Raw genomic sequence first — 24,777 nt, 5'->3', positions numbered from 1 at the left:
ACATCCTCGGAGAGGCGTTACTGTGTACTCCTGTACACCTGGGTCAACTCAAAGTCCACAGACTGTCAGAAAGTCAATGTTCAAGTCACCTCACACAGAAAAACAACCATATAACGTCCCCGTTTTTTGGGTGTGTGAAACTGACGATTATTTCCATCCAAATTTCCACAGGTGTCATTAACTGATGACGATCTTTCTAAACGTTATGTTCATGCTTTCAAATATAGTCTGTGGAGTGTGCATTTTCTTTCATTTCACTTGGTAGAATTTGTTTATCAGCGGATTTTTCTTCTATCCAGGATCTGTGACCGACTTTAATATTGTCTCAATAATTATTTAACTGTTCAGATGAACTGTGTGCCACAAGCAGCAGCGATAACAGATCGGTATCAGGGTTCACCAGAGGCTCGTCTCCCCTCTCAGCCAACGACAGCAAAAAGCTTGTGATCAAGAGCGTTCGGAGCTGACCGGCTAAATCAAGATCTGTTCCACAGACTTTATGGTCGAGCCTCACAGCAAATTACCCCTCTGTGCTATCAGCAGCATTGTTGCGTCATACAGTTTTTGCTCTGTTACCCCTCATTTATGATTTCTATTATCTGTCTCAGTCTAACAGCTTTTACATTTCATGTTAAAGATGTGCTTTTTTGGGCCGGGGGGCAGAAGTGGGAGTGTGGTGACGTCAGCTGGCGACTGAAGTTCACAGTGAAGCTGATAAGAACTTTACATCACACCATGTTTGGCCTCTCAGCAGTTTGCCAGCAGTCGCTCCTGTTCATTACATCACACATGGTGTATGTACGTAACAGTATGGAAAATGTAGATTCTTAGAAAAAGAGCAAAGACAAGAAAAACATTGAGAATTATTCCCACATAACGTTTACTAATGCTGTCCCATTCGACAGCCCTATGTTAAAACTATCGCCATTAAGTTTACTATCATCAGATCTCTTTTGTCATTAAATTATTTTTAGTTTTTAAACATTTTTTCTGCATATTGGTTTGAGCACACCACAAACTACCCTCTACAAGACTGAATAAATACCCCTGAAAAACTGTTTCAACTAAAGCTTAACAACCTTCATTAAATGCTAAACAACGATTCATTGCAGTGTTGTATTAAACTGCAATACTTATAGTTACACCGAGTATTTCCAGTTCAATTCAGCCCTTTTTTGTTTAAACGGTGAGGTTCAGAGAGCTTACAGATATATCTCTATATTTAGAGAGCTTATATCTGGATTTCATCATTACAGGAGGGACTGGAGCCTAACCCAGGATACTCAGGGCAAGATGCAGGGTATACCCTGGACCAGGGGTGGGCAACTCCAGGCCTCGAGGGCCAGTGTCCCTGTAGGTTTTGTCCAAAAAGATGTGTCCTTGAACCAACACAGCTGATTTAAATGGCTAAATTAGCTCCTGCAGTTCTCCAGAGGCCTGGTAACGAACTAACCATGTGATTCAGGTGTGTTGACCCAAGGTGAGATCTAAAACCTGCAGGACACCGGCCCTCGGGGCCTGGAATTGCCCACCCCTGCCCTGAACAGTGTGACACAGGGCTATCACAGACCGATAGCAATTCAGTGAAGTTACAATCCCTGGTGAGCTTAACCCCACACATGTCTGTGAGGGGAAAACAGAGAACCCACAGAACATCTCCACACAGAGAAGCCCCAGGAACTTACTGCTGTGAGGCAACAGTGCTAACCGTGGCATGAAAAGCCATGAAATTGCAAAAAGTAATGGCAATGTAAAACGTACACTAATAATAAACACTGCAGATTAAAAAATGTTGGGTCGAGTTAGATAAATAGAACTGAATGGAGAAACTCAAGCCTTTTCTGTTCCTCCCTATATAAGATAATTATAAAGCACAGCTGAATTGCCCGAACATGTGTATACATACACTTATGATGGTGAACATTAGAGGGAGTGTAAGAAAATACAATTAAAATGTATTTGAAGAGCCTGAAGAAAACAAATTCTAATAGATTAATTATTTATAGCTCTATCATTTGTCTGAGAAGAGACAATCCTCACAATCAGCAGAAAGTCCTGCTGTAAATGAGCTCAGTGAGCTGTGATTGGTTAACCTAGGCCACAGCCCCACAGTGTGCGGTCCAGGAGGGAGAAAGAGATGAACTGTAACTGAGTAAAAGAGTACACATTCATGTACTCTTTCACCACAGACAATCAAAAACACTGAACAATCCAGCTGCACAGAGTAGTACAGTAATCTGTTACCAACAGTATTTCAGGAACTGCTGGTCTACAGCGATTTTCCCCACACAGCCTAATTTTTGCAGATAAAAAAAAAAAAAGAGAGAAAATATTCAGCGAGCAGCAGTTCTCTGGTCAGAAATGCCAGACTTTACTGTGCTTCACAGTCACCAAAGTTCAGTTCAGCAGAGCAACTTTGGGATTAGGTGGAACAAAAGACTCAGATCATGGATCAGCTGTGTGATGCCATCATCTCAACATAAACCAAAATCTGTGAGGAATGTTTCCAGCACATTCTTGAATCTCTGTCATGAAGAACTGAGGCAGCTCTAAAGACCAAAGGGGATCTAAACCGGTACTAGGATACCTAATAAAGTGTTCAGCGAGTGTATGAACAGCCCTTTGACGATGCAGTTGGTGTTTAGGATGGATTAATGGAGATCAGCATGTTAACCAATCTTCCACCAGATGGCAGTATCACTCCTTGTTTTCAGACTGTAGGCGCTCAGCAATATGAGGTCAGTGAAAGAAGAAGAAAGAAGACTGGAGGCATTTTACTGTGCAGCATTGAACCATTCAAACTGTAACTTTAATAGGATGGAGTGATATACAATGCATCAGAACCCAGAGTAATAAATTAAACACTGGGCGTTTACAATTGAAAGTATTCACAAAAAAGAACTTTAATTTTAAAAAAAAAGCAACGTAAAAATGTACAGAGCATAAAGATAAAAAAGTTTTAAAAAAGCAAAAACAAAACAGCTAGCCTGAAGGCAGGGAAACATATCTTAGTGGATTTTGCTGTAAACATAAAGAGAGTGCAGGCTCTTAACGGCATTTTAGTGTACTAATCATTTTCCTTGAACACACAACTTTTTTTGATTTCCTGAACCATCGACCAACACTTTTGTCTGTAGTAACGAGGCATGACTGGATGTCTTCTTAATTAAAAAAAAGAAAGAAAAACTGTTTATGTGGATCATTTTTCTCCTTTCCCCATCATTATTTTTATTAGTTTAATTATACAGGTTGGTTCCTACTAGTTATTATAACTGGATAAAATGAACTGGGGCTTTTAAAAGGACCGTATTTTGAAAGTTAACATCACAGAAAATACAAATATGCATACGAAATTTGCCAAAGTGACACACTGTGTTAAATTTATAGAGGTGCTGAAAAGAGTTTACATGGAAACTCAGGAAAAAATCACTCTTATGAATTTTCATGGGTTTTCTTTTGTGTTTTTCACATTTTCATCCACTGAGAAACAAAGAAATGTTTTCATTAGCAGCCAATGGAATTCGTAAAGTAAGGAAGCAACAAGTTTGATCGGATATAACGTTAGGTGATCGTACGCACTGCAGACTATTGATGTCCCAGTTTGGAACTGTACTGACATTTACATCTACATAGCCTAAGAGTAATAGAGATTACAGTATTAACACCTATGCGTGATATTTTATAAAGTACAGCTACGACGTACACGTGGATTTCATCTGAGCGAACCGTAATATGCATGTTCTGTTCCTTCTCAGCTGGACAGAGTCTAGTGATTGTTGTAAAAGTCTTTAATTTATTTTAAAATACATTACTAAGAGGTTTTGGTCCCATTCATTCAGCTATTACTCACACACACACACACACAGACACGCTTACCTTCATTCTCCTTACAAAACACCACTGATTTATACTCTTGTTTTCCTTTTAGGACAGTTCTTTAGTGATAACTCCTCACCCAGACAGCGAGATCTCATAGTCACTTGTTGACAACAGGGGGCGCCCGACTTTCTTGGCATTCTTGGCGTTGGTTATGCGAGCGGCCACGTCCACTGGCTTCTCAAAGTACCGCACGAGAGCCTGCTCGGTGAGGACGGAAGCCAGGAACTGCTCGAACGTGATGGCCCAGTCTTTGTCGATGCTCGTGCTGTGAGGCAGGCCTCTGTCGTGAGGCCCCCCGCCGAGAGGCCGGTTGCTTCTCTCGCCGTTGGAGCCGCCGTCGCTGCGCACCAGCACTGTGTCGTCCGCGATGTCCTCGCACTGCAGCTTCTCGTCCATCTCGTGAGAGCCCGCGCTGAGCACCGAGTAAGATGACATTGAAGTGTCATCTTTGGTTTCGTCGTCTGAGATGAGCATAGCCGAGGAAGTGCCCGTGTCTTTAGGGGACGAGTCCTCAAGCTTGATGTCTTGCATAGGGGGCAGCTGCTCGCTGTCTTCATCCCCCTTTCCCTCCTCACAGGGGCTCGGCTTATTCTCAAGACCTGCAGGGACAAAAATGTCCCCCAGCTCCTGGACCTCCTGGGTGCCTTTAGGATCTAAAACGTCTCTCATGCACACGCTCGGCTCCGAGTTCCCCTCCTGGTTGTGGTCCTTTCTGAAAGAGGAGGAGAAGAGCTTTCCCACCTCTCCCATTTCCAGCAGCAGACTGGTGACCGTTGCTGTAGCGTGATAGAGCTCTTGCTCTGCCACATCTTCACTGAACATGCTGTAAAGGGTCTTGCAAAGCTCGATGAACTGGCTCTGCAGGACAGAAACATTAAAAACAGGTCACTGATGGCTGTGTCTTCACGCTGCTGAGTAATCTGTGCAGCAAATGAAGTCTCACCTGGTTCAGTTTCGGCAGGTCTTTTGTGTTTTCCCGTTTAGGTCTCATCTCCTGGTTCCACAGTTTCAGGTAATGGCGGTAATCAGGAGTGTTCAGTTTCTTCACTGCAGAAATGGACAAAGAATGTGATCGTTCACCAGCTTAAATCATACTTTTTTTAAAAGGAAAATCTAAGAGTCCTTTCAACGTGGTCATGGAAGAAAAGCATGAATAACACATTCAGACCTATATGCAGTAATACATGTGACCATGTTATTTACCTTTCTCAGTTTTGAATGTCACTCTGACAAAACCATCATCCTTCTCATTTCTGCACTTTGAGTCATGGCCTGAGAAGAAAGAGGAAGGTTGAGGTCAAACAGTTGTCTGATTACAAATTCTAATTTATTTATATTTTAAAGCATGCAGCAGCATTTGTAGTCCAGAGTTTGACTGAGCCATTGTGACTCCTTGATTCTTTTCTTTTTCAGTCAGTCTGTTGTAGATTTTCTGCTGTGCTTGGGGTCATTGTGCTCTTGCATGACTTAATTTCAGACAAGCTTTGGCTGTCACACAGACAGCCTCACATTTGGGTCTACAATACTACATACTACAAGGTGCTATGGTCCTGCTGCTGCTAAACAAACTGAGATCATCAGTTTTCCACCACCGTGCTTGGCAGTTTGTATGAAGTGTTTTTGCTCATATGATCTGATTGGCTTTTGTTAAACATGGTATCAAAGGACTTTGTTCCAGGACTCTTGCAGTTTGTTCAGATCGACCTTTGCAAACCTAAGTCATTGTGTCATATTCTGTTTAGAGATAAAGAGGCTTTCCCCTGGTAACCCTTCCAGACAAGCTACACTTTTCAGCCTTTTTCTACGGCACTGCATTAACAAAACTTCTTATTTTACAGAACTGCATAGAGGCCGATGGAAACTCTTTTTCACAAGACTGCAGAAAAGTATACGCACTAGAAAGTTACCACCAAGTCATTTGACCACAGATTTGATCTGCGCCTGTTTACTTCTCTAAACTTCATAATAGCTAAGAGACTCATGCTCAACATATTCAAAAACAGCATCATGCTGTGGACCTTCACTCACTCACGCAGTTGTATAGTTCTTATTTAGCGCTTTTCTACTCTATTTGAGCTTGTTGTGCTTTCTTACTACAAGCCTCATTCACATGCATTTATACAGCAGTTTTTTCCTACGCCCAACAGCTTTTGATCTAATAGATTGTAACTGGGGCAACTTGATGGATGCTCCACCTGCTGAAACACACGTGTAAACTTTCATTTGTGTTGCTGTTCCTTCATAACGGTCAGTGTGCACAACGTGCATCCAAAGCCTTTGGTCCCAAAGAAAATACAACCACACTATCATTTGCAAATCACATGATGTGAGGATCACGTGACTAAGCATAACCACAACAGAAGTTTCACTTGTGCAAATATCATGAGAACCACGCCAAGTTATCATCATTATGTAGCATAATTCCTCACGCAAAAACAAAACAAATCTAAATCCCAACGAAAAGAACGAAACCTCACCGACGGATGTTTCCGGAGTGATGTCTTCAAAGAAGTACTGAGTGGCTTCAAATGCAGAGTCGGGTTCTTCTTGTTCATGAGTCATTTCTGTTAAAGAAGTTAGGATTTAGAATTCAACTTGATATCCTCAACATGTGGGATCGGACAATAAAAGCTTAAAACAACTGCTCCAGACTAGTTAAATGCACGAATAATGGACCTTTGGTTTCTATGACAAAATGTTATGAAAATCCAGAAATAAGGGTGCATTCAGCTAAAAGCTTTCAGGGTATAATTTATATCAACAGGGGGTTTCTTAAAGCGGGCCCTTTAAAAAAAAGCAATTTCCACAGTGAATGGAGAGAAAAAACAAAACAAAACACATAAATCAAGAAGCATAACCATTTCTCTTTCCCATTTTCTGTACAGCTAGTGTGAAATCATTTTTAGACCTTCTAAGGTCACCACAATGAATCCAAACACACTCACCAGGGAGGACATGCATTTTGTAGAGCAGCTTTAGCTTCTCAGTGAGGTCCCCGTGACACAGAACACCTACAAACAACCAAAAGCTTTAGAGATCTGCCACATTACACCTCCAACTACCTCCAAATTACAAAAACAATTTGCTAGCTGAACATCATCAGTCATGTTATAAGCTGTTAACTGTATAGAGATAATATTGAGAAAAATAAGAATTGATTAAAAGCTTACTGTACCTACCCAAACCGGTGATAAACTCTCTAAAGTTGATGAGGGCATCTGCGTTTTGGTCAAGAAGACGGAAGAAGCGTACAGCCAGGGGCTCCGAATGGGCTCCATTGGCCCAAGGGAACAGCAGGTTGAAGAGACCCTTAAACTGCTCCACGTCGATGCGGTACTGCTCCAGGTACGGCAGGCTGGGGTCATGGCGCTCTGTGGGGTTGCTGCTGCCGCCCCAGTAACAGCTGGTTAGGTGCTCCGCCTAAAGAAATTATGAAGAGGAGTTAAAAATGAAACGATAATTAGTTAATAAACCCCCCCCCAAAAAAACCACACATCTTATACCTTCTCATGTATTTTGAACCTGAGTTTATCGGAGACTTTAAGTGTAAATGTATCTGTCTCTAAAGCTCATTGGGTCAACTGTAGCCAGTGCTACAGGTTACAAATACAATGGACGTGACAGTCGTCAAAAAAAGCTTGAGACATTTTTCATAGTGCATGTTTGAGGTGTATTTTTTCACCACCCCCTCTAAAGATGAATGTATTTAACACAATTCAGTGGACTACATACTGAACTTGGAGAGAAACAAAGTATTGATCCTATTGCACTAGTATCAATCCAATACCAGTATTAGTATCAATGTTACTGATATTTGCAGCGATCGGCCCACCTCTACTACACAGACCTGTGGTATAAGCAAATTGTAAGCACAGCTTAAATCTATAGTCACTGGATTTGTCTTTAACTCACCTTGAAGAGCACGTAGAGCTCCTCCAACTCATCGATACTGAAGTCAGTCTCTGTTACAATGGTTCTGACCTGAAACATTATATAACCAAATTAAAAATAGAAGAGAGAAAATGAAATTCAGGGTAAATGTAGGACAGACGATCAGATCACTCTACTGGCATTCTGCCCAAAAGAAACAATTAAAAACCTCTCAACACATTTACTTAATTCCAGATTCTGTAAGATGATCTCCTCACCACATTGCGTTTAGTTGTATCCTCAATGGTTTGGATGACCCTCAGTCTCTGTTTGAAACGCATCTGTTCAATCACGTCGGCACGAATGGAGCCAAATTTCTGACAGAAAGGGAAAAAAAGTGAAATAGGTCAGCTTGGCTGTGGTAAAACGATGTTATCACAGCAAAACAAAAGCAGAATCGCAAAAAATGGATTGTATCAGGTAAAAGTCCAAACAAATCCCATAAAAGTCTAAGTTCATATCTTTGGAGTGAATTCAGATAACCAAAACCAAACTTAGAAACACGCGTCATGATCCAGGTTTATTACCTCGTAGGAGCTGCGCACGAGTTTGAAGATGTCCACCTCTGGGTGTGGTTCTCCATTGTCTGTGAGTAAAGAGTGCAAGTGAGGGATGGGAGGGAGGGTGCTGTCCTTATTGGTCACACTGTCCAGATACCTGCAATGGATAAGTTTTAAAAAGTCGGTGTCAAAAATGATAATCATGGCTGATTGACGTGTGTAAAAGATACTGAATCTAACAATTATTAATGATGAAGAAACACTAGAGAAAAATCACTGAATAAAAAGGAAGTGCTTCGTCTTTTCTTACCTCCCCAGTACGGTCATGGCCTCCCCATCGTCCTTGCAGCCCAGCAGCTGGTGGATGTTGGCGTGCAGCACGGAGAGCGCCAGCTGAAAAATGACTTTGATTCCATCATAGAAGAAACAGTCGACCACCACCACCGCGCTCTCGAACGGCATGACGGACAGGAAGAGGGTGAGGAACCAGGAGAGCGAAATAGTGGAGATGACACCAAGGTCCTGCATGCAGTCGTAGAGCTGAGGAATGTACTCACGGGCCAGCTCCTCGAACACACCCTGATCGACCAGAGCTCCTGTACAAGAAAATAATGTTAAATACACAGAAAACAAAAGTGAAATAGAGAGAACACGACATCCATATACTGACCCACAACCCTGGTATTGTAGTAGTCAGGCAGCATCCTCTCACAGAGCGCCACTAGCAGCCAAAAAGCCTCCTCTTCTTTAGCGTAAAGCAGCAACACCGACGTAACAATATTCATGGCCTGTGGAATCGAAGAAGAGAAGAAGAAATCAAGCATTGTCAAGGACTGCTGATTTTTCTGCCGCTCCAATAAAAAGCAAGCATGCGAGCACCTGACAGTATCCGATGTTGGGGTTTCTGAACGCGTAGGCAGTGAGGACCCTGCGCAGGGCAGCGATGCCCATCTCGTTCTGGAAGGCTGGGTGCTCGGGTAAAGAGCGGTGCAGGTCCCGCTCAATCTCCTCTGTTGCCAGGTTGTATTTGCCCATCGATTTCTCCACCAGGTCTTCGTAATATCCAGGGTGGGTGGTCATCTCGTTGATCGCTCCTGTGAAAGACAAATTCGAGAATTAAAGAAAAACACAGTAGGGCAGCCAATCTATGCCAAACCTAACTCTGATTCATTGATTGCACATGAAGAGGTAAGTGATCTAATATATTTACTTATAAACTTAAATAATCTAATACATCTTTTAGGCGTGTGATGACAGCTGTACTCTCTCGATCCCAGACAAATGGAATTACAACAGCTGAACAACCAAATGCATTAATAAATAATTTAAAAAATAAAACAAACAAAAATAGTAGTACAAGCATTATCATATGTATTTCAACTGATTGTGTAATCATCATAGCTCTGATCTGAAACCTGATTTGAGTAAATGAACAGCAAAAAAAAAAAAACCTGTCTGTAATACAGATTATTCTTATTTGGCATGCACATACTGTAGCTCAGAGACCCATTTGTAGGTTTACAATTGGCCTCCAAGTCATCTGAATAAATTTGCAGCACAATTACACACATTAAAGTCCTCACGGACCTGTAATGTCTCTGTGCACATACTTCATTAAACACGCTTATTGGAATTTGCCCCAGAATAGAGCCTCGCCAAACTGGTTTTTAACCATTTGTTCTAAAATGAGACACACTTTGGCAACAGCTGAATGAGTCAATGGAGCACGGTAAATTGTCGTCTCGGGATAGATTGCCGTGAGGAAAACTGCTTTCAGCAGCAACAAGTAGGTCATAGAGAGTAGGAGGAGGAGCTGCTGCTTACCAGGCTCCAATCAGGTGAGGATGAACGCAAGCTTGCTAACAGGAAAGTCTGGAGCAAGTGCATACCTGAACGCGTAACATGTTGTGACAGTTAGGAGCCTTGTGTAATCTGAAGCATTGCAAAATGATGTACAAGCTTTTCCACACAAATTCAAGTGAGATCTGAGATTGATTTTCAGACCACCCCCCCCCCCCCCCCACCCAAAAAAGAAACGAAACAAAAGGGGAAAAAAAAGGTCTCTAAACCATATTTACTCTGATAATCAGACCAAAGTTTTAATCCCAGAAAGAAAATTTGTACATTTATTTAAATGTGTGGCTGATTATTTTCTTAGAAACTATCACTGTGCACATCAAAATCAACTAGAGTAATAGACAGTGCTTAGCAAATTTATCAGAGCTAAAAACGCTAACATTTTAGAAGTTTGTAAAACATAAAAAGGTTTAAAACTAAAATCTTATGTGAGGCCTCTCAGGTACAGTGTACCATTTATTTATTTGTTGCTAGATCCAGACTGACATCAGCCATTTGCCGATACATTGTATCAGTATCAATAACTGCCAATAAATGATAATTAAAACATTGAAGAACAGACAGAAGAAACACCCTTCAACTGTTATGAGTGTTGTTGTCGCACAGTTTTACCACCAGAGGGCACTCTGCAACTTCCTCTTGGCAACTGGTGTTTGGAAAGCCACAAAAACAACAATCAGCTGATCCAAACACAGCCTAAAGGAATAATCCATTGACTTGTGACCATAAAAAAACCCACTTTTTTAAACTCCTTTGTGTTATTATCGTATGAAGCACTCACCAGTAACTACATATAATACATTTTTTATGATACAAGTTTATTTATAGGGTCTAAAAGAAAAAAAAAATGTTATCGACCAATATGTCAGATTTTTAAAGTACCTAATATCGGTTGGGCTCTAATTTTGCCCACCCTGAACATTTCCTCACCGGAGAAAAGCAGCCAAAGCTCTCCCCTCATACTCTCGGGAATCCCCTTGAGAACGAGTTCCTTCGTCTTCTCTGTGCGGTACATACACACCCCCTGTCCGTACTCGGTAAAGTGGTTCTTCCATGCCTGCTCTTTCAGAAACTCCTTCGCCTGATTGGGAAAGCAACAAAAATTTACATGCAGCTAGCATCAATCCACCGTGCAGTTTAATTATAATGCAAAAAAAGAAAATGCAATTTATCTCACCAGCTTCGGATTAAACTCTTCCGGGGAATTGCGACGATACATGGTCATGAGGGCTTGTGTGGCTGTGGGCACGCTGCTGTCGTTCAGGTTAAATTTACGCTCGCCTTCTGAGCCCAGACTGTGCTGAGGGCTGCTGGACAGCAGGGATCCATGCTGGGAGTAAACCTGGAGATAAATCTTATTCAGCCTTTGAAGCTTTAACCTGGACGATGTCACAGTGACCGAATGAAACTACCTACCTCATCATCTGAGCTGTTCAGGCTGCTAGTGAGTTCTTTTTCCAGGTAAGTCTTAGAGGTGGTTTGTTGCAGGAAGTCGGATAGTCTCTGCACCAGGAAGTCTCGGTCTTTCAGGTTAGCAAACAGAAAGGTCATGCGATTCTTGGTGCTGATGGAGAGCGGGCTGGGCAGCACACTGGAGCTGTCTGCTTTTTCCACGATGGTCACCTGCAGGATGCCGGGAGTAAAATTTTAGAGCAACAAAGACCAAACAATGTGTTTAGCTGCACATATTTCTCCATGTATGCAGCTATGGAGAGTCACAGTCACACTGATGGAAAAATGTCTGGAATAGTTGGATCTTGGAGATGATTTGAATATTTGACGAGGCTGCATTGTATTTAAGTCTCCAAAATGGCATTAAATGCAGTTTAAAGTAACTTTTTTTTAAATGCAACACTTCATGCTGAACTTTGTTTACAGATTGAGATTCAGTCATTAAATGATGTTGACTAATCAAAATCCATCAGATCCATCCAAAGATACAGTTTTCATAGTAAGCCAGATCCGAATCAAATTCCAGTTGCACAATGAGACAGATCCAGAAAAGACGTCTCATCAGCTACGGCTGTAAGAGAGCCACCGTCTGTCAGTGAAGACTGACATCAGATATAATTATAACTGATTAAACAGGGAAACATTAAAGCAGAGTATTTCTTTAAAACGTATTCATAAACTTGGGCGTCCATGCCGCCCACCCAACCACACCGTGGGGTGACGACAATAAACCATCAGCTTTTTATGGCTGATGGGGAACAAATAGGGGAGATTTCTAGGTATTTTACCTCGAGTGGGGAATGTCCCTTTGGACACCGTCTGAGGTCACTGTCCCACTATTGACCATGCGAGTCATCACATGAGTCAAATTAAGAAATACATCACAGGGGGTTAAGCATGAAACCACAGTGAGACCTCGCCTTACCCCATGATGTGACCTATTGAGGAACGGCGCCGGGGCTGAGGTGCCTGGGGATTGATCTCAGGGATCCATTTAGGTGGCAGATAGCTGGCGTTACATACCTGGGACTCTCCACTCTCCTCACATCCTCTAAGCGAGGTTGTGACATTTGAAACTAGCTAGAACTTAGTGACGAAGCTATACACGAATACAGAAAATGACTCCTAAATGGTTAAAACGCCAGTCTACAGCTCTCAGTGAACGAAATGGATGACAGCGATTCAGCATGACAGCTGCATTATGTACACACTGTGTTTAAGAGCAGATGGGAAGTGACAGCCCCCCCCACACACACACACACCAATATCAGTCAGATAAACGACTGTCAAGCCGCTTATTTGAGCTTCAAGTTGTGGGTCTGATTTTCAAGATCTGCTGTTTTTCTTGTTTTTATTTTTATTCTTTGAAGCTGTTAATAAACAGAATGACTCACCTCCCGTAGGGGGATGATGAGGCTACACAGCGACTCTTCCTTGCTGGTGAAGCAGATGTAGTTGGTGGACACAAACATCTGTCCCAGGATGTGCATCTTGTTAAAGGGAGTCCACAGGGTGCAGTCTGTGTGACCGTCCAGTTTTTCATCTTTGGGCAGACGGAAGAGTGCTCTGTAGCGCTCGCTCTTAGCTCTCGCATCCAGATCTCTGAAAGATGCAAATTTCTCACATAAGATAACAGAAACTTGTAGATATTCAGTAGTTCTAAAAGCAAAGAAGCAGTAATGCTCTGCACCAGGACCTACCTCTTGAGTGCTGAGACCTTCTTGGGTGATTTCTTCTTCAGCTTGGGCAGCGAGCGGTCCTGCTCAAAGCCTTTGTTGTCGAGCAGTTGCCGCATGGCGATGTTGGCCAGCTGCTCCGCTAACTTAAAAGTCTCGTTGATGTTGAGGAAGACGGAGAAGAGGTGCTCGTTGGTACGCGTGCTCACCTTGATCACATCAGGCAGAAGAAGGGTGGCGCTCTTCTCCAGCTGCGTGATATCTGCCCAACGCACCACCATTTTGACTGAAAGTAAGAAAAAAAAAGAAGCCCCCCCAAAAAACAGGACATACTTTTAATATCAGTGAACTAAAGTAGCATTAAATATATGGTTTAAGCTTTGTGAAAGGCTATAACTTCAAAGAATATAAGAAAAATATAATGGCTTAAGGCACAACAGCGTTTCACGATATAATCTTGAAAAGACTTGTTCAGATCTCTGCAGGTTGAGGTCCTTTCGATAAACAGGAAAAAAATAAGACATTACTGAAGACAGTATAATTGGGTAATGTCCAACCTTCTTTCCCCAGCAAGTACGAATAGAAGCAGAGGTGGTTGATGCTGAGGTAGAGCCATCCCTGCCGAGGCACCTTTCCCTTCCAGTAGCTGCAGGAGTAATAGTTGACCAGCTTCTCCTCTTCGGGCATCCCAAACAGTTTACGAAACTTAGCGCTAGCCTCCTTGAACTTGTCTGTGTCATCGTCTTCTTTGACATCGTGGTTCTTATTGTACTCCGCTATGATACCCTGCAGCATGATGAAGAGAGACAGCACAACAGGCATGAGGTGAAATGCTTAGGGTGTATTACAAATACCTCAATTTAAACAAAAACCTCTGAAGGTTGTTGGGTTTTTGCAGACAACCCACACATCCACATTGCTGTTGTGGACTCATCTGCACTACTTGCTTTACAACAAGCTTTCTTAAAGTTAAAAGTGTTTAGTAAAGTGATAGGAGATGTTTTCTCATAGACTTTCTGCAATCCCAGGAGTCGCCCCCTGCTGGCCGTTAGTAGGAATGCAAGTTAACCTCACGATTGTACAGTCAGAGTCATTACCTGGACCTTTCCTTTGACAAACGTGGTAATGTCATTCTCATTCTCAAAGATGGAGAGAGTCTGCAGCAGGTTATGTTCCAGCCACTCCCAGTGCTCTGTGATCTCTTTGCGGGAGGTTCCTGTGAAAGCAATCACAGTTCATATGAAGGCGTAATGTTTCAAAAGTGATACAGAGGGTTGTTCCCCAAAGCCACACACACATGTTTTTAAAATATGTTTTTCTATTTTGTTTAAAAGCCTCCCAGTAGATATTTTACCTCTTCAGCAGAGCACTGCAATTAATAAGACAGGTAAATAAGGACGGAGGTATCGGTGAAAGTCAAGAAAACAATTACATGCTCTTTAAAAAAAAACAAACAAACCCCAAAACAAACAAACAAACAAAAAACAGAAAGGATATCATGGCAATTTAGTTAGAACTGAGCAGTGAGATTAAAACTGGTCTTTCTGGTCATGGGAGAAATTGATTGCAGTAATGGCTGCTACTGTGGGCCATTATCCCTGAACACTGCTGCAAAACAGCCCTTCAGTGAGTGCACATTGACTGCATTAGCCATGTCTGCCAGGCTGCTCCACTCGCCTGCCATCTCTGGGGGGAGGAATTAAGAACTGGGAGGGGAGGAGAGGGAGAGGCGAGGGGAGCCAATGGCATTTCAGAGCCAAGCAAGTCCTCTGTAGGCCTCCATTTCAGATAGAGAGCAGAAATGGTACTCTCACATTTGTATTTGGTAGATAACGACCTAATTAAATACGCTGTTACACGTGTTCAGAACAAAATCCGTTTGCCTGTTTACCAATCATGCCTCATCTTCATTAAGTGTGACATTAACTCAGCTATCAGAGCAGCCTGCTCGGCAGTTGTCTATGTGATTAATTTCTTTAAACTCCCTGAAGTTTGGAGAATTGATATCACTCTCGCTACACACAAATAAAATGTCCACAGAAAGGCTGCCAAACCAGGCAACATTTTTCCAGTCTGTGTGAACTGGTTTAGCCTCGGTTGCCTGTTCTCAGCTGACCAGACTGGTGTGGTCTTCTGCTGCTGTAGTCCACCTGCTTCAAGGTTCGAGAGATGCTCTTCTGCATATCCTACGTAACAAGTGGTTACTTGAGTTATTGTAGCCTGTCAAAATACTCCGACCAGCCTGTTGATACCAACAACCAACCTTGTTCAGAGTCACCTAAATCCCCCTTCTGCTCGATTTTGATGGTCTGTTTGAACTTCTGCAAGTCATTTTGACATAAACTCAATACATACTTAAATGGACTGAGTAGCTGATCTGTGATTGGCTGATTAGAAATTTGTGTGAATAATAATAAAAATGTTTGCTTGGAAAAGAGTAGTTACTGGATGTAACTTATTAGGTCCCTAAAGCAGGCTTTGGGGTTGCTGAAGTTGTGGCTTCACTTTTGTCTGTGGCGTTCTTTGCGACTTGCTTCCAACTTCTGCCTGTGTGTTATGATCAGCAGTTTTCCAGACCTTTAGGAAATTGTAATCAATAATGCAATTAACACAAAATTAAAATGAAATGTCTCAGAAGTCGTTCAGCTCTATTAAGAAGTGCTTATGCATTTCTTAGCCCAAAGCGGGAATATTTACATACTTGGTTTAATATTGGTGCAAAGAAGAGTTCTGCTTCTAAAAAGTGCATTGCTGCTAAATGGCATGATTTACTGCCACAGTCTGTGGTAAGTAGCAGATTGGACTACTGTGAGAACCTGATGAGAATCACAATGAAACTACATCAAGCAATTGGCTGAAAACCACAGATTCTTGCACCGTTGCCCGTAATCCTTTAAAACCACCAGCGCACAATGTAACACCTTGCATTCAGCAGCTAACATGGGTGACAGCAGCAAGGTAAACCATCAGGAGCTGCGTGAAAGCTGGTGGTAGGATTGCAGATGGGTCTGTAGTGGAGTGGCCCACATATGTGATGCTAAAATGTGTAGAATTGGTGCACAACATACATTTTCAATTGTAAGTTTGCTTTTCTTTCAGTTGTTCTGCACGTACCATGAGCAATGATCCAGTAAACTAAAGAGTCAGGAGTCTGGTAGAGGATCCTGTACGGGGCCATCCGAGCGCTCGAGTCCAGAACAACATCCAAGGTCCCAACAAGCAAACCTGCAAGAGCCCAGAATACATTTACTACAGAAAGAAGTCTGTTAGGCGGCAACACAAAAGTCCTGCTAAAAATGTGCAACCATGTGCATCTATACACAAATAACATGTATTTACATTTGTATACCATGCTGTTATGCTTAAGCAAAAGGGGAAAACCATGAGGTCTTGTGGTTTGAGTACAACAAAAACATCCTGTGGCTAAAAACATTTCTGCTCTGCATTAAACGCTTTCACTTTTTCAACCATATACCCACCCGTGATCTTTACGTGTGGTCTGACAGTTATGATTGTGCCGGGTGAGAAATGACTGCATATAATCACACGTTCTACACGAGCCATTCTGCACGAGGCATTTATGAACTAATGGCCTTAATAGTGGTTAATAAGTCAGTTAATAATTTATAAGTCAGTTGTAGCCCATTAGTGTGAACCCATCAGGTTTATCAGATTGGAGAAAACAACTGACCAGCAGGGTGTTTATTCTCCTATTAAATTTGCCTTTTGACCTCCGAGTGTTCTTTACAAAGGCAGACCCTCTATATGTGCCTTTGGATCTTAAAGAAACTAGAAAAAAACACCGGTGATTTTATCAGAATTCGCTCTGTGGGGATGCCAAGGTTTGCTTGCTTTATTTTACCATAAGTGTAAAAGGTAAGATATGCTGCTCCCTTCTGCTTTGTTTCTGACTTTTCTTTTATTAAGCTGGCTTTCTGGGCTAGTTTTCTACTATTCCTAGGCTGGATTATTATAATTTCCTAGTATCAGGATGTCTGAAAAGCCTTCAGTTGTTCCAAATGGGTGCAACTCGAGTCCTAACAGGGACTGTTGTGTTCTTTTTGCTGGTTCTCTGTTGGATTCAGAAGTAAATTTAACATCCTTCTCCTCACATACAAACTCCTGATATCCCAGCAGGGCACTTCAGTTCTTGAGACTGCAGGCTTACTTCTGCTTCCTCGAGTCTCTAAAAGTAGAACAGGAGGCAGAAGCCTTCAGCCATCAGGCTCCTCTCCTGTGGAACCAGCTCCCAGTTTAGGTCCAGGACACAGACACCCTCTCTATTTTTAAGATTAAGCTTCAAAGTTTTCTTTTTCATAAGACTAATACTTCAGGCTGGATCATCTGACCCTGAATCGTCCTTCAGTTTCCCAGCTATAAGCTCAGGCTGCTGGGGGAATTCCCATGATGCACTGAGCACTTCTATTCTTTAACCTACACATGAATTTTTGCACGACGTGATCCCCCCCCCCCCCAAGTTTGTTGTTTGGTGTCTCTCTGTGCCTTTCTTTTCTCTTCTGCAGTCAGCCCCTCAACCCATGTCGGAGACAGGCAGCCTCCCCGACTCTGCTTCTGCTCGAAGTCTCCTACATTAAAATGAAAATGGTAAAAATATCCCCCAGCATTGCAGAATCCTTACTCATAGGGTGTCTTTGGATTTCTATCAGTTCTAGGGTATTTGTCTTCCAACACAAAGTGTCTTGAGACTTCTATTGCTGTGATTTTTGCACTATATTAAGCATAAAAAAATTAAGTGCCATGAGAGACAGGTTATTTTTGTTCTGCTGCTCATCAGAGCACACACAGTATGAGTCACACAGACAGCAAGAGAGGGAGGAGGGAAACGAGACAAACGAAGGAAGCTGAATTTTCATGGGGGAAAAGCAGTTTGAGAGAGAACTAATAAAATAAGCACATCTGCATGGATTAGACTCACTGACCGCTCTGCTCTCTCATCTCTGTACTCATGTAAATTCTGCCTCTGCCTTTCTTTTTACCGTCCTACTTATCAGTTCCTCTTACCTCTCAAAAGCAGAACAGATCAAGAAGCCTCATCAAAAAGCTGGTTAACCTGACTGATATCTGCTGTGTACTTCTTTAGTTACACTTATGCCAAATGTTACAGATCATGCGTAACAGCCGTTTCCTGAGAACTCCAGCCGTAGACAAATAAACAAAAATACTGACTCATACTTGCAACATCTTGAACCTTGAGAAGCGCCTGCACAAAGCAGTAAACCACCCAGAGGTGACTGGAGTCCTATACACCACGAAACCAGTGAGATAATCCACACTTTGGTTTACCCCGCTGAGAGAAACAGCAAAACTGTTATGAGTGTGAAGACAACTTCCTCTTCGACACAAGAACGTTGACGAGGTTAAAAAATGCACACCTCAGAGAGGACTTTAATGTGTTAAATAATCAGCATTTTGTAATTTGTCTCAAAAATAGATGTGATAGGTAGAAATTCAGTGTCCAAGTATGAACTCCTGGAGTCTGAGGAGGGGAAAAAAAAGAAAAAGAAAAAAGAGACTCAGTTGTGTGTTGCATGGTATGAATAGCTTAGCCTGAGGAGGCGTCTGCTTTGAGGTTTAACGCAGGAAACTCAGGTGAGACCACTGAACTTCTATGACCACCTTGAGCTTGGTTCATATAGTTTAAAGTGAAACCCAAAGCAAACAGCAGGAAAGACAGTTGTTCAGCTATTTTTGGACCCATTTTGCCAATTTTTATACAATACTGTGCAAAAGTCTTTAGCCACACCTCATTTCTTTCAATTTTGCTACATAAGTGGGATACAGGTGCAGCAAATTAATGAAATAGGCATGGAAATACAGTATATACGACAAACAAAACTGTATAAGAATTTGTATAACTCTAATGAGATCGAAAGTCAATAATTGGTATGACCACCTTTATTCCTCAACACAGCCTGAACTCTCTTAGGCCGTCTTCAGGAACAGTTCTCCAGGCTTCTTGAAGGACATTCAAAGCTCGTCTTTGGATGTAAAGATGATCCCACACGTGGAGGTCTGGATAGGCCAGTCCATAGCTGTAGACACTCATTGTTGTACCTCTTTCCTGATTTCAGCCCAGATCTTGTGTAATGTGGCATACCTCAGTCTTCAGTCTTATGAAGATCTTCTTGACAGCCAGATTGATTGATCAGCTCTGGACTATTATTTCTTAAGCACATAACTTTCAGACACTGTTCATTTGTTGTGGATTATTTATTTATTTTTTTTTTATTTTTTTTAGACCTACCACTTCTTATTCTGTTCTCCACTTTTTTCGACTTCTCAATGTAAAAGTTTAAAAAGCACACCATAGCAAGATAAGCCAGTTTTTTGATCCAGCAAAACAAATGATGTGCTTTTACAACAGTAAAGGTTGTCTGTTATGTGTAGACATAACACTGATTCATGTCTTGAGTTGGTTACTTTTTTTTGGTGCTTGAAAATTCACAAGTAGCTTAAAAAAAATCCTCTAAAAATGATCAGGTAGAAGGACCGGGCTCACAATGAGCCAGTGTCTCAATGAACAGCCCGGAGAACTGTTGCTCAAGAGTCCTTTAAAAAAAGAAGGAAAAAAAGAGAAAGTCTATCTCCTTGGAAGCAAAAAAATACAGAAATGAATATTGTGACTTTCCGCAGCGCTGTATACAGGAGATCAGTCATTTCACCGTCTTTATCGCGATAGATCTTTTATCAAGTGTACGATAAGCAACCCCAAAAACCACACCCCAGCAGCATTAACTCATCAAACCAAAGTTCATGTGACTGCTTGTTCCAAATCAAACCTCTGCCTTTACGCTGACATTTCCTTCCACAGACTGAAGCAGTGGGTGCGCAACCAGCATGAAGCTGTGTAGCATCCAGCATGTGGCTGGAAAACTCAGAGCAATCATCCCCTGAACTGAAATCATGTGATGTTTTGTGCTTCTCCGCTCAGACACAATCAGAGATCCTCATTGTTAGAGGGAAACAAACCACATTCTCTGAAACATTAACGCATTTCACTCAGCAGAAGAACAGGAAACCAAGCTGACAGCACTGGTATAAATACATTTCTCCATTGTTTACATCCTCTTTCTGCTTGGGTGAGCAGAGTCGGAGGCCCTGCTGGTGTGGGATTTTATATTAAGCAAACAAAAGGCCACAATCTTCCCCGGAATTACAATAAATACCGTTTCAGATAACAGAAAGCCAAGACAAGGCTGGATCTTTATCTTCACCACATGAAATGTTTCACTGCATCAATTTAAGATATTAGACACATTTTTCTGCTTTTCCCTCGCCACATCTCTCTGCCTGCTCACATCAAAGACTCGTCTTAAAGCACAAGATAAGGGAATCTGTCCGGCACGACACACTTGCACCAGGCAAACATTTACTTATTATCAGGTTGTGAAATAGTGTGTTGTACTTGGTGTCATTTTATGCTAAAAGCACCACTGTCTACAATTGTGTAACGAGTTTCACAATAGGCATATTCAGTGCTTTTACATCTGATAAAAACACATTTTGTTGTGCATTTTTAAATTTCCTTCCTTTCTGAATTTCATATTCTACCCTGTTACTGTAAAGGCTGATTATACAGCATGTGACCATCAACAGTTCAACACTGAAGTGAGCAGACTCCTCCCAGCCTGCATTATATGTGCAGCGCTGTTAGCTCATATGCTGCAAGTACAGCTTATACACTGTAAATCTGAGATTCCCAGCCTTTTACAGCTCATTTGGTAGCCCAGCCGACTACCTTTATATCTTAAACTGGTTCATTTTCACAGTTGTGATAAGCATGTAGAGGAAAAAGCAAATATTACAGGAAGGCCAATAAATGTGGTACTTTTTGCATTCTTACTATTCTTAACCACTACAGACCCCGTTTATGAGCACCCACACGGCTAACATCTTTCATCCTACAGGCTTTTCTTGAGTCTTCAGTGGCTCTTTGAGGGGTTACAGTGAAGAAGTGAGAGGTCTTTTATAATGCTGATAAAAAAAAATATTTAAAAAAAAGAGAAAAACTGATGTGAAAGTGGCTCTCACTGTGTCGATACATCTTCCTCTTCTTTTGGATGTATCCAGCCTTATATTATCAAAAAGGGTTAGTTATCCGTTTCTCTACATACAATGCAGAAGTTCTGCAACTGCTCGTGCAGGGTTGGTCCTTATATTTTATGATGCTGACACCCATAGACTCACATAACCCAAAGTTTTTCTGAAGCAGCTAAAGCAAGCACATATTTTCCATTTTCCACCTCCCTCCAGCTCTGAGACATGGGAGCTGCAGCTCGGTCAAGATGAATATGCTGATCTGTAAAAGGCTCGAGTCCGGTGCTGCTGATGGCTTCTCCTACCCCTGAAAGGACTGAGGGCAGTGCCAGTGTCACTGGGTGCTGCGTGCCAACTGGCACACAATGCAAGTCAGCAAGCTCAGCTTTTACATAAAAATGACATCATCTTCCAGCACCACTTAGCACACTCTGCGTTGCCACAGCAAGGACACACTAGAGACCGAGAAGAGAAGGCAGCGGGTCTAATTATCAATATGATAGCAGGTCATATTACCAATATTAGTGTCTAAATTTGTAATATTCGTCTTTTTCTGGAATTGAGAAGAACCCTAATGTTTACCGGCCTCCTTTATGGGAATAAGGCTGGGGAAATGGTGACGAGATGACACAAATATGCCTGCGATCAGATATTATACTATTATACTTATAATACTTGCATCTCTTTATTTGCATTTAATTTAATAGACTGTGTTAAAAAATGAATTAAAGTCCGTTTATTCTGCCTAAAACTGGTTTCTGTATTACATATTCAGGAAATTCACTGTAACATTGATCCACCAGATAATTACAGCAAATCTATGCAACACAAAATCTTGCTGTGTTGTGAAAATCTCTAAAGATTTTTAAACGGAGCCACTATTAAGACGTGTACGGTGGGATTTGTCATTTTAAATTCACAAGACGATCATTTGTCCAAGGACGACAATTATACTATACGTTCATGCGGCTCTAATGACTTCAGATGCACTCAGCCAACGCAGGAAAAGGAGAAAAGCCAGCCAATTAAGTTTTAGTTTCACCTTGGACCGTAACACAATTACATTTTTACTACTTTTGTGGGAGCGTCATCAGCAGGACTGATTATCTGTGCAGCCTCTGCGTTACACAGCCCCTCAGTGTTTGAAGCAAATAAATTTCAGCGTACTACACTCCGAGGTGAAACTAAAACTTGATTAGCCGAGCACAGTGTTTATCTGACATCACTGAAGGCACGTATGAATTCAACTCCTGTGTCGCTCATTACAGCTAAACTGCTCGTGCAGGACAGTTATCGTGTTAATTGTGTTCAAAGGCTGAAGGTGTGAATGTGAAAATCTGTGGTTGTCTGTCAGTCTGCGTCAGACATCCGCGTTGTACATCCTGGATCGACCGAACCAGGATGTACCTCACTGCCTTTTACTGTATAACAGTTGAAACCGGCCCCCACCTCACCTACTCCTCAGTCACAGTGGTCCTCAGAGATTTCAGTCTTGTCACAGTTCAAGGTGTTAGAGCTCAGTGGGCGGTGACGCTGACTGACAGAGAGTGAGAACTGATGAACACCGATTACTGACAAAAGCATCACTTTCTCTTCAGCTCTGGATCACAAGGAGTCTGAGCAGCTGTTTAAGATGCTCCTATATGAAACACATCCCCTGAACTAATTTGAATGCTGCTATTTCATCACAGAATCACCACACACAGTACAATATCCCTCATGTACGAAAACTATGTAAAACAGTCTTCTTTAAGTTCTAAACTGTTAAATAAAAAACATATCCTGCCATCACCATAACCTGTCGCTCTCCTGTGCCTCCTGCTTGACCCATTTTGGATGGAACAAGCTAGGAGGGGGGAGGAGGAGGAAGAGTGAGAGAATGAAGCAGGGGGAATGATTCAGCATGAGCAAGCAAACAGACTCAAACAGATTCACTGTTGTTGAGGCTTCACACCCATTAGCAGCTGCACAGCTGAAACCACAGTTGCAATAGTTGTTGTTGTTGTGATGGATGGAATCTAATTTCCACTGCAGGCAGGAACACCCTGAGACATTTTAAACCATATTATGGACCTCCAATATGGGTGGGTCGGTGGGTGGAAGTTGTGTAAGCAGACAGTAGATCCCACACGCTGAAGGATCTGCTCTTTGCCCCCCCTCCCTCTGTGTGATGTCAGCGCCCTAGGTCGCAGTTTGTCACCGGCATGAAGGAGGTCTGTGAGAGCAGCAGGCTCAGCTTTTCTCCCAGGAAGACGCGACCAGGTGAAAGGCCGTCTGGCAGCTGCTTGGTCACGTGCTCTTCCATTTTATTTATTTATTTTTTGCCGTCCAGCATCGACTTGCGGTTAAGCCTGACACACTGTCACCGTGCAGCTGACCATCACCTGACCTTTTTCTCTTCCCAAATTTACACGAAATACTGGATTTTTTCCCCCTTACGGAGTCATGACAACAGCTTACAAAACATGGTACTCACCCGCCAGTCCTCCGCCTCCATCCCCGTGGCCCTTCCGTTTCTGGAGGATGAAATACGGGTTCGCTCTCTCGGTGATCCATAACGCGCCAGCAAGTAACACATCTTCGGGAGTGACCCACATGCTGCTGTGTTTATTATTTTTATTATTATTATTTATTATTTTATGGGGACATCGAACCCCCGGGACTGCTGACGGTGACCGTCAAACTGGTCTTACCGGGACGTGTGATTGTGTTTAGATTGTGTTGTTATTTTTAGATCACTAAAGGATCGATGAAGGCCTGATCGTCTCTCGAGCAGCTGCAGGATCTAGTATTGGATATCCAAGCAAAAAGAAGCGCAAGCAAGCGTGTTATAATTAAACCTGGCAGGCACGGATCGGTCGGGTTCGGCCGATCCGGACTTCACATTTCGTGCACGCAAACCTTCTCCTGCAGCAGCAGCCTCCTGAGCCCACGGAGGTCTTTTAAACAAACAGATGTCTTTGAGGAATCGTGTGCAGCTTCGGCTCTGTTTGTGGGCGCACACAGGCGCAGTGCTGATCAGTCTTTGTTGACCATGCTCCGCGGCAGGTGCGATTCAGTCGTGCAGTGCTTGCTTGCAGAGAAACGCACGACACAGTCACCACGGAACGGTCTATATGGTCCTTTCGGCCGCGAAGTCCACGTCCGCGTGCTGAGGTCAGGCGACACTTGGACAAATGAAACGACAATAACGCCGCGGTCCTCCTCTCCGTGTCAGCTGAAGCTGCTGCCGCACGCAAAATAAAGCACGTCACGGAGCGCGCGACGTCAGCGGGAGGAGGTGGAGAACGGAAATACCGAGAGAGCGTGTTATTGTTTCTACAAACTCACATTGTTTATTGTAGTTTTACTTTAATGTAACCTGAAGAAAACCCCGAACAAAAAATAAAACAAAAAATAGAGTTTTGTTATTTGATAAATGGTTA

At 42.4% G+C, this 24,777-nt stretch overlaps 1 protein-coding gene across 1 annotated transcript; it reads right to left on the bottom strand.

The window, feature by feature from the left end:
• Nucleotides 1-119: 119 nt before the first annotated feature.
• Nucleotides 120-24,576, bottom strand: tbc1d9 (TBC1 domain family, member 9 (with GRAM domain)). The gene is made up of 21 exons (XM_086295457.1): nt 23,829-24,576; nt 16,409-16,519; nt 14,392-14,510; nt 13,852-14,080; nt 13,319-13,580; nt 13,013-13,220; nt 11,583-11,789; nt 11,344-11,508; nt 11,097-11,247; nt 9,189-9,403; nt 8,980-9,097; nt 8,620-8,905; nt 8,337-8,466; nt 8,028-8,126; nt 7,792-7,860; nt 7,059-7,299; nt 6,825-6,890; nt 6,357-6,443; nt 5,083-5,151; nt 4,823-4,926; nt 120-4,737 (listed from the first exon to the last, which is right to left on the bottom strand). Exons 1-21 carry the CDS (start codon nt 23,947-23,949, stop codon nt 3,952-3,954), a joined length of 3,843 nt encoding a protein of 1,280 aa, XP_086151583.1. The 5' UTR covers nt 23,950-24,576; the 3' UTR covers nt 120-3,951.
• Nucleotides 24,577-24,777: the final 201 nt, after the last annotated feature.

This window comes from Aulonocara sp. 'chitande type north' Nkhata Bay, linkage group LG6, assembly GCF_057382095.1.
Source record: "Aulonocara sp. 'chitande type north' Nkhata Bay isolate Kocher_YH1m ecotype deep benthic linkage group LG6, A_spYH_male_GT1.1, whole genome shotgun sequence".
NCBI classification, from domain to species: domain Eukaryota; kingdom Metazoa; phylum Chordata; class Actinopteri; order Cichliformes; family Cichlidae; genus Aulonocara; species Aulonocara sp. 'chitande type north' Nkhata Bay.
This window is presented reverse-complemented; position numbering and strand designations above follow the sequence as displayed.

Excerpts from the sequence above, each read along its gene's own strand:
- tbc1d9 (XM_086295457.1), bottom strand. The coding sequence starts at position 23,949 with ATGTGGGTCACTCCCGAAGATGTGTTACTTGCTGGCGCGTTATGGATC. Across the intron at positions 11,509-11,582 it reads TGAACAGCTCAGATGATGAG|GTTTACTCCCAGCATGGATC; the intron begins GTAGGTAGTTTC and ends ATTTATCTCCAG. Across the intron at positions 6,891-7,058 it reads AGAGTTTATCACCGGTTTGG|GTGTTCTGTGTCACGGGGAC; the intron begins GTAGGTACAGTA and ends GGTTGTTTGTAG.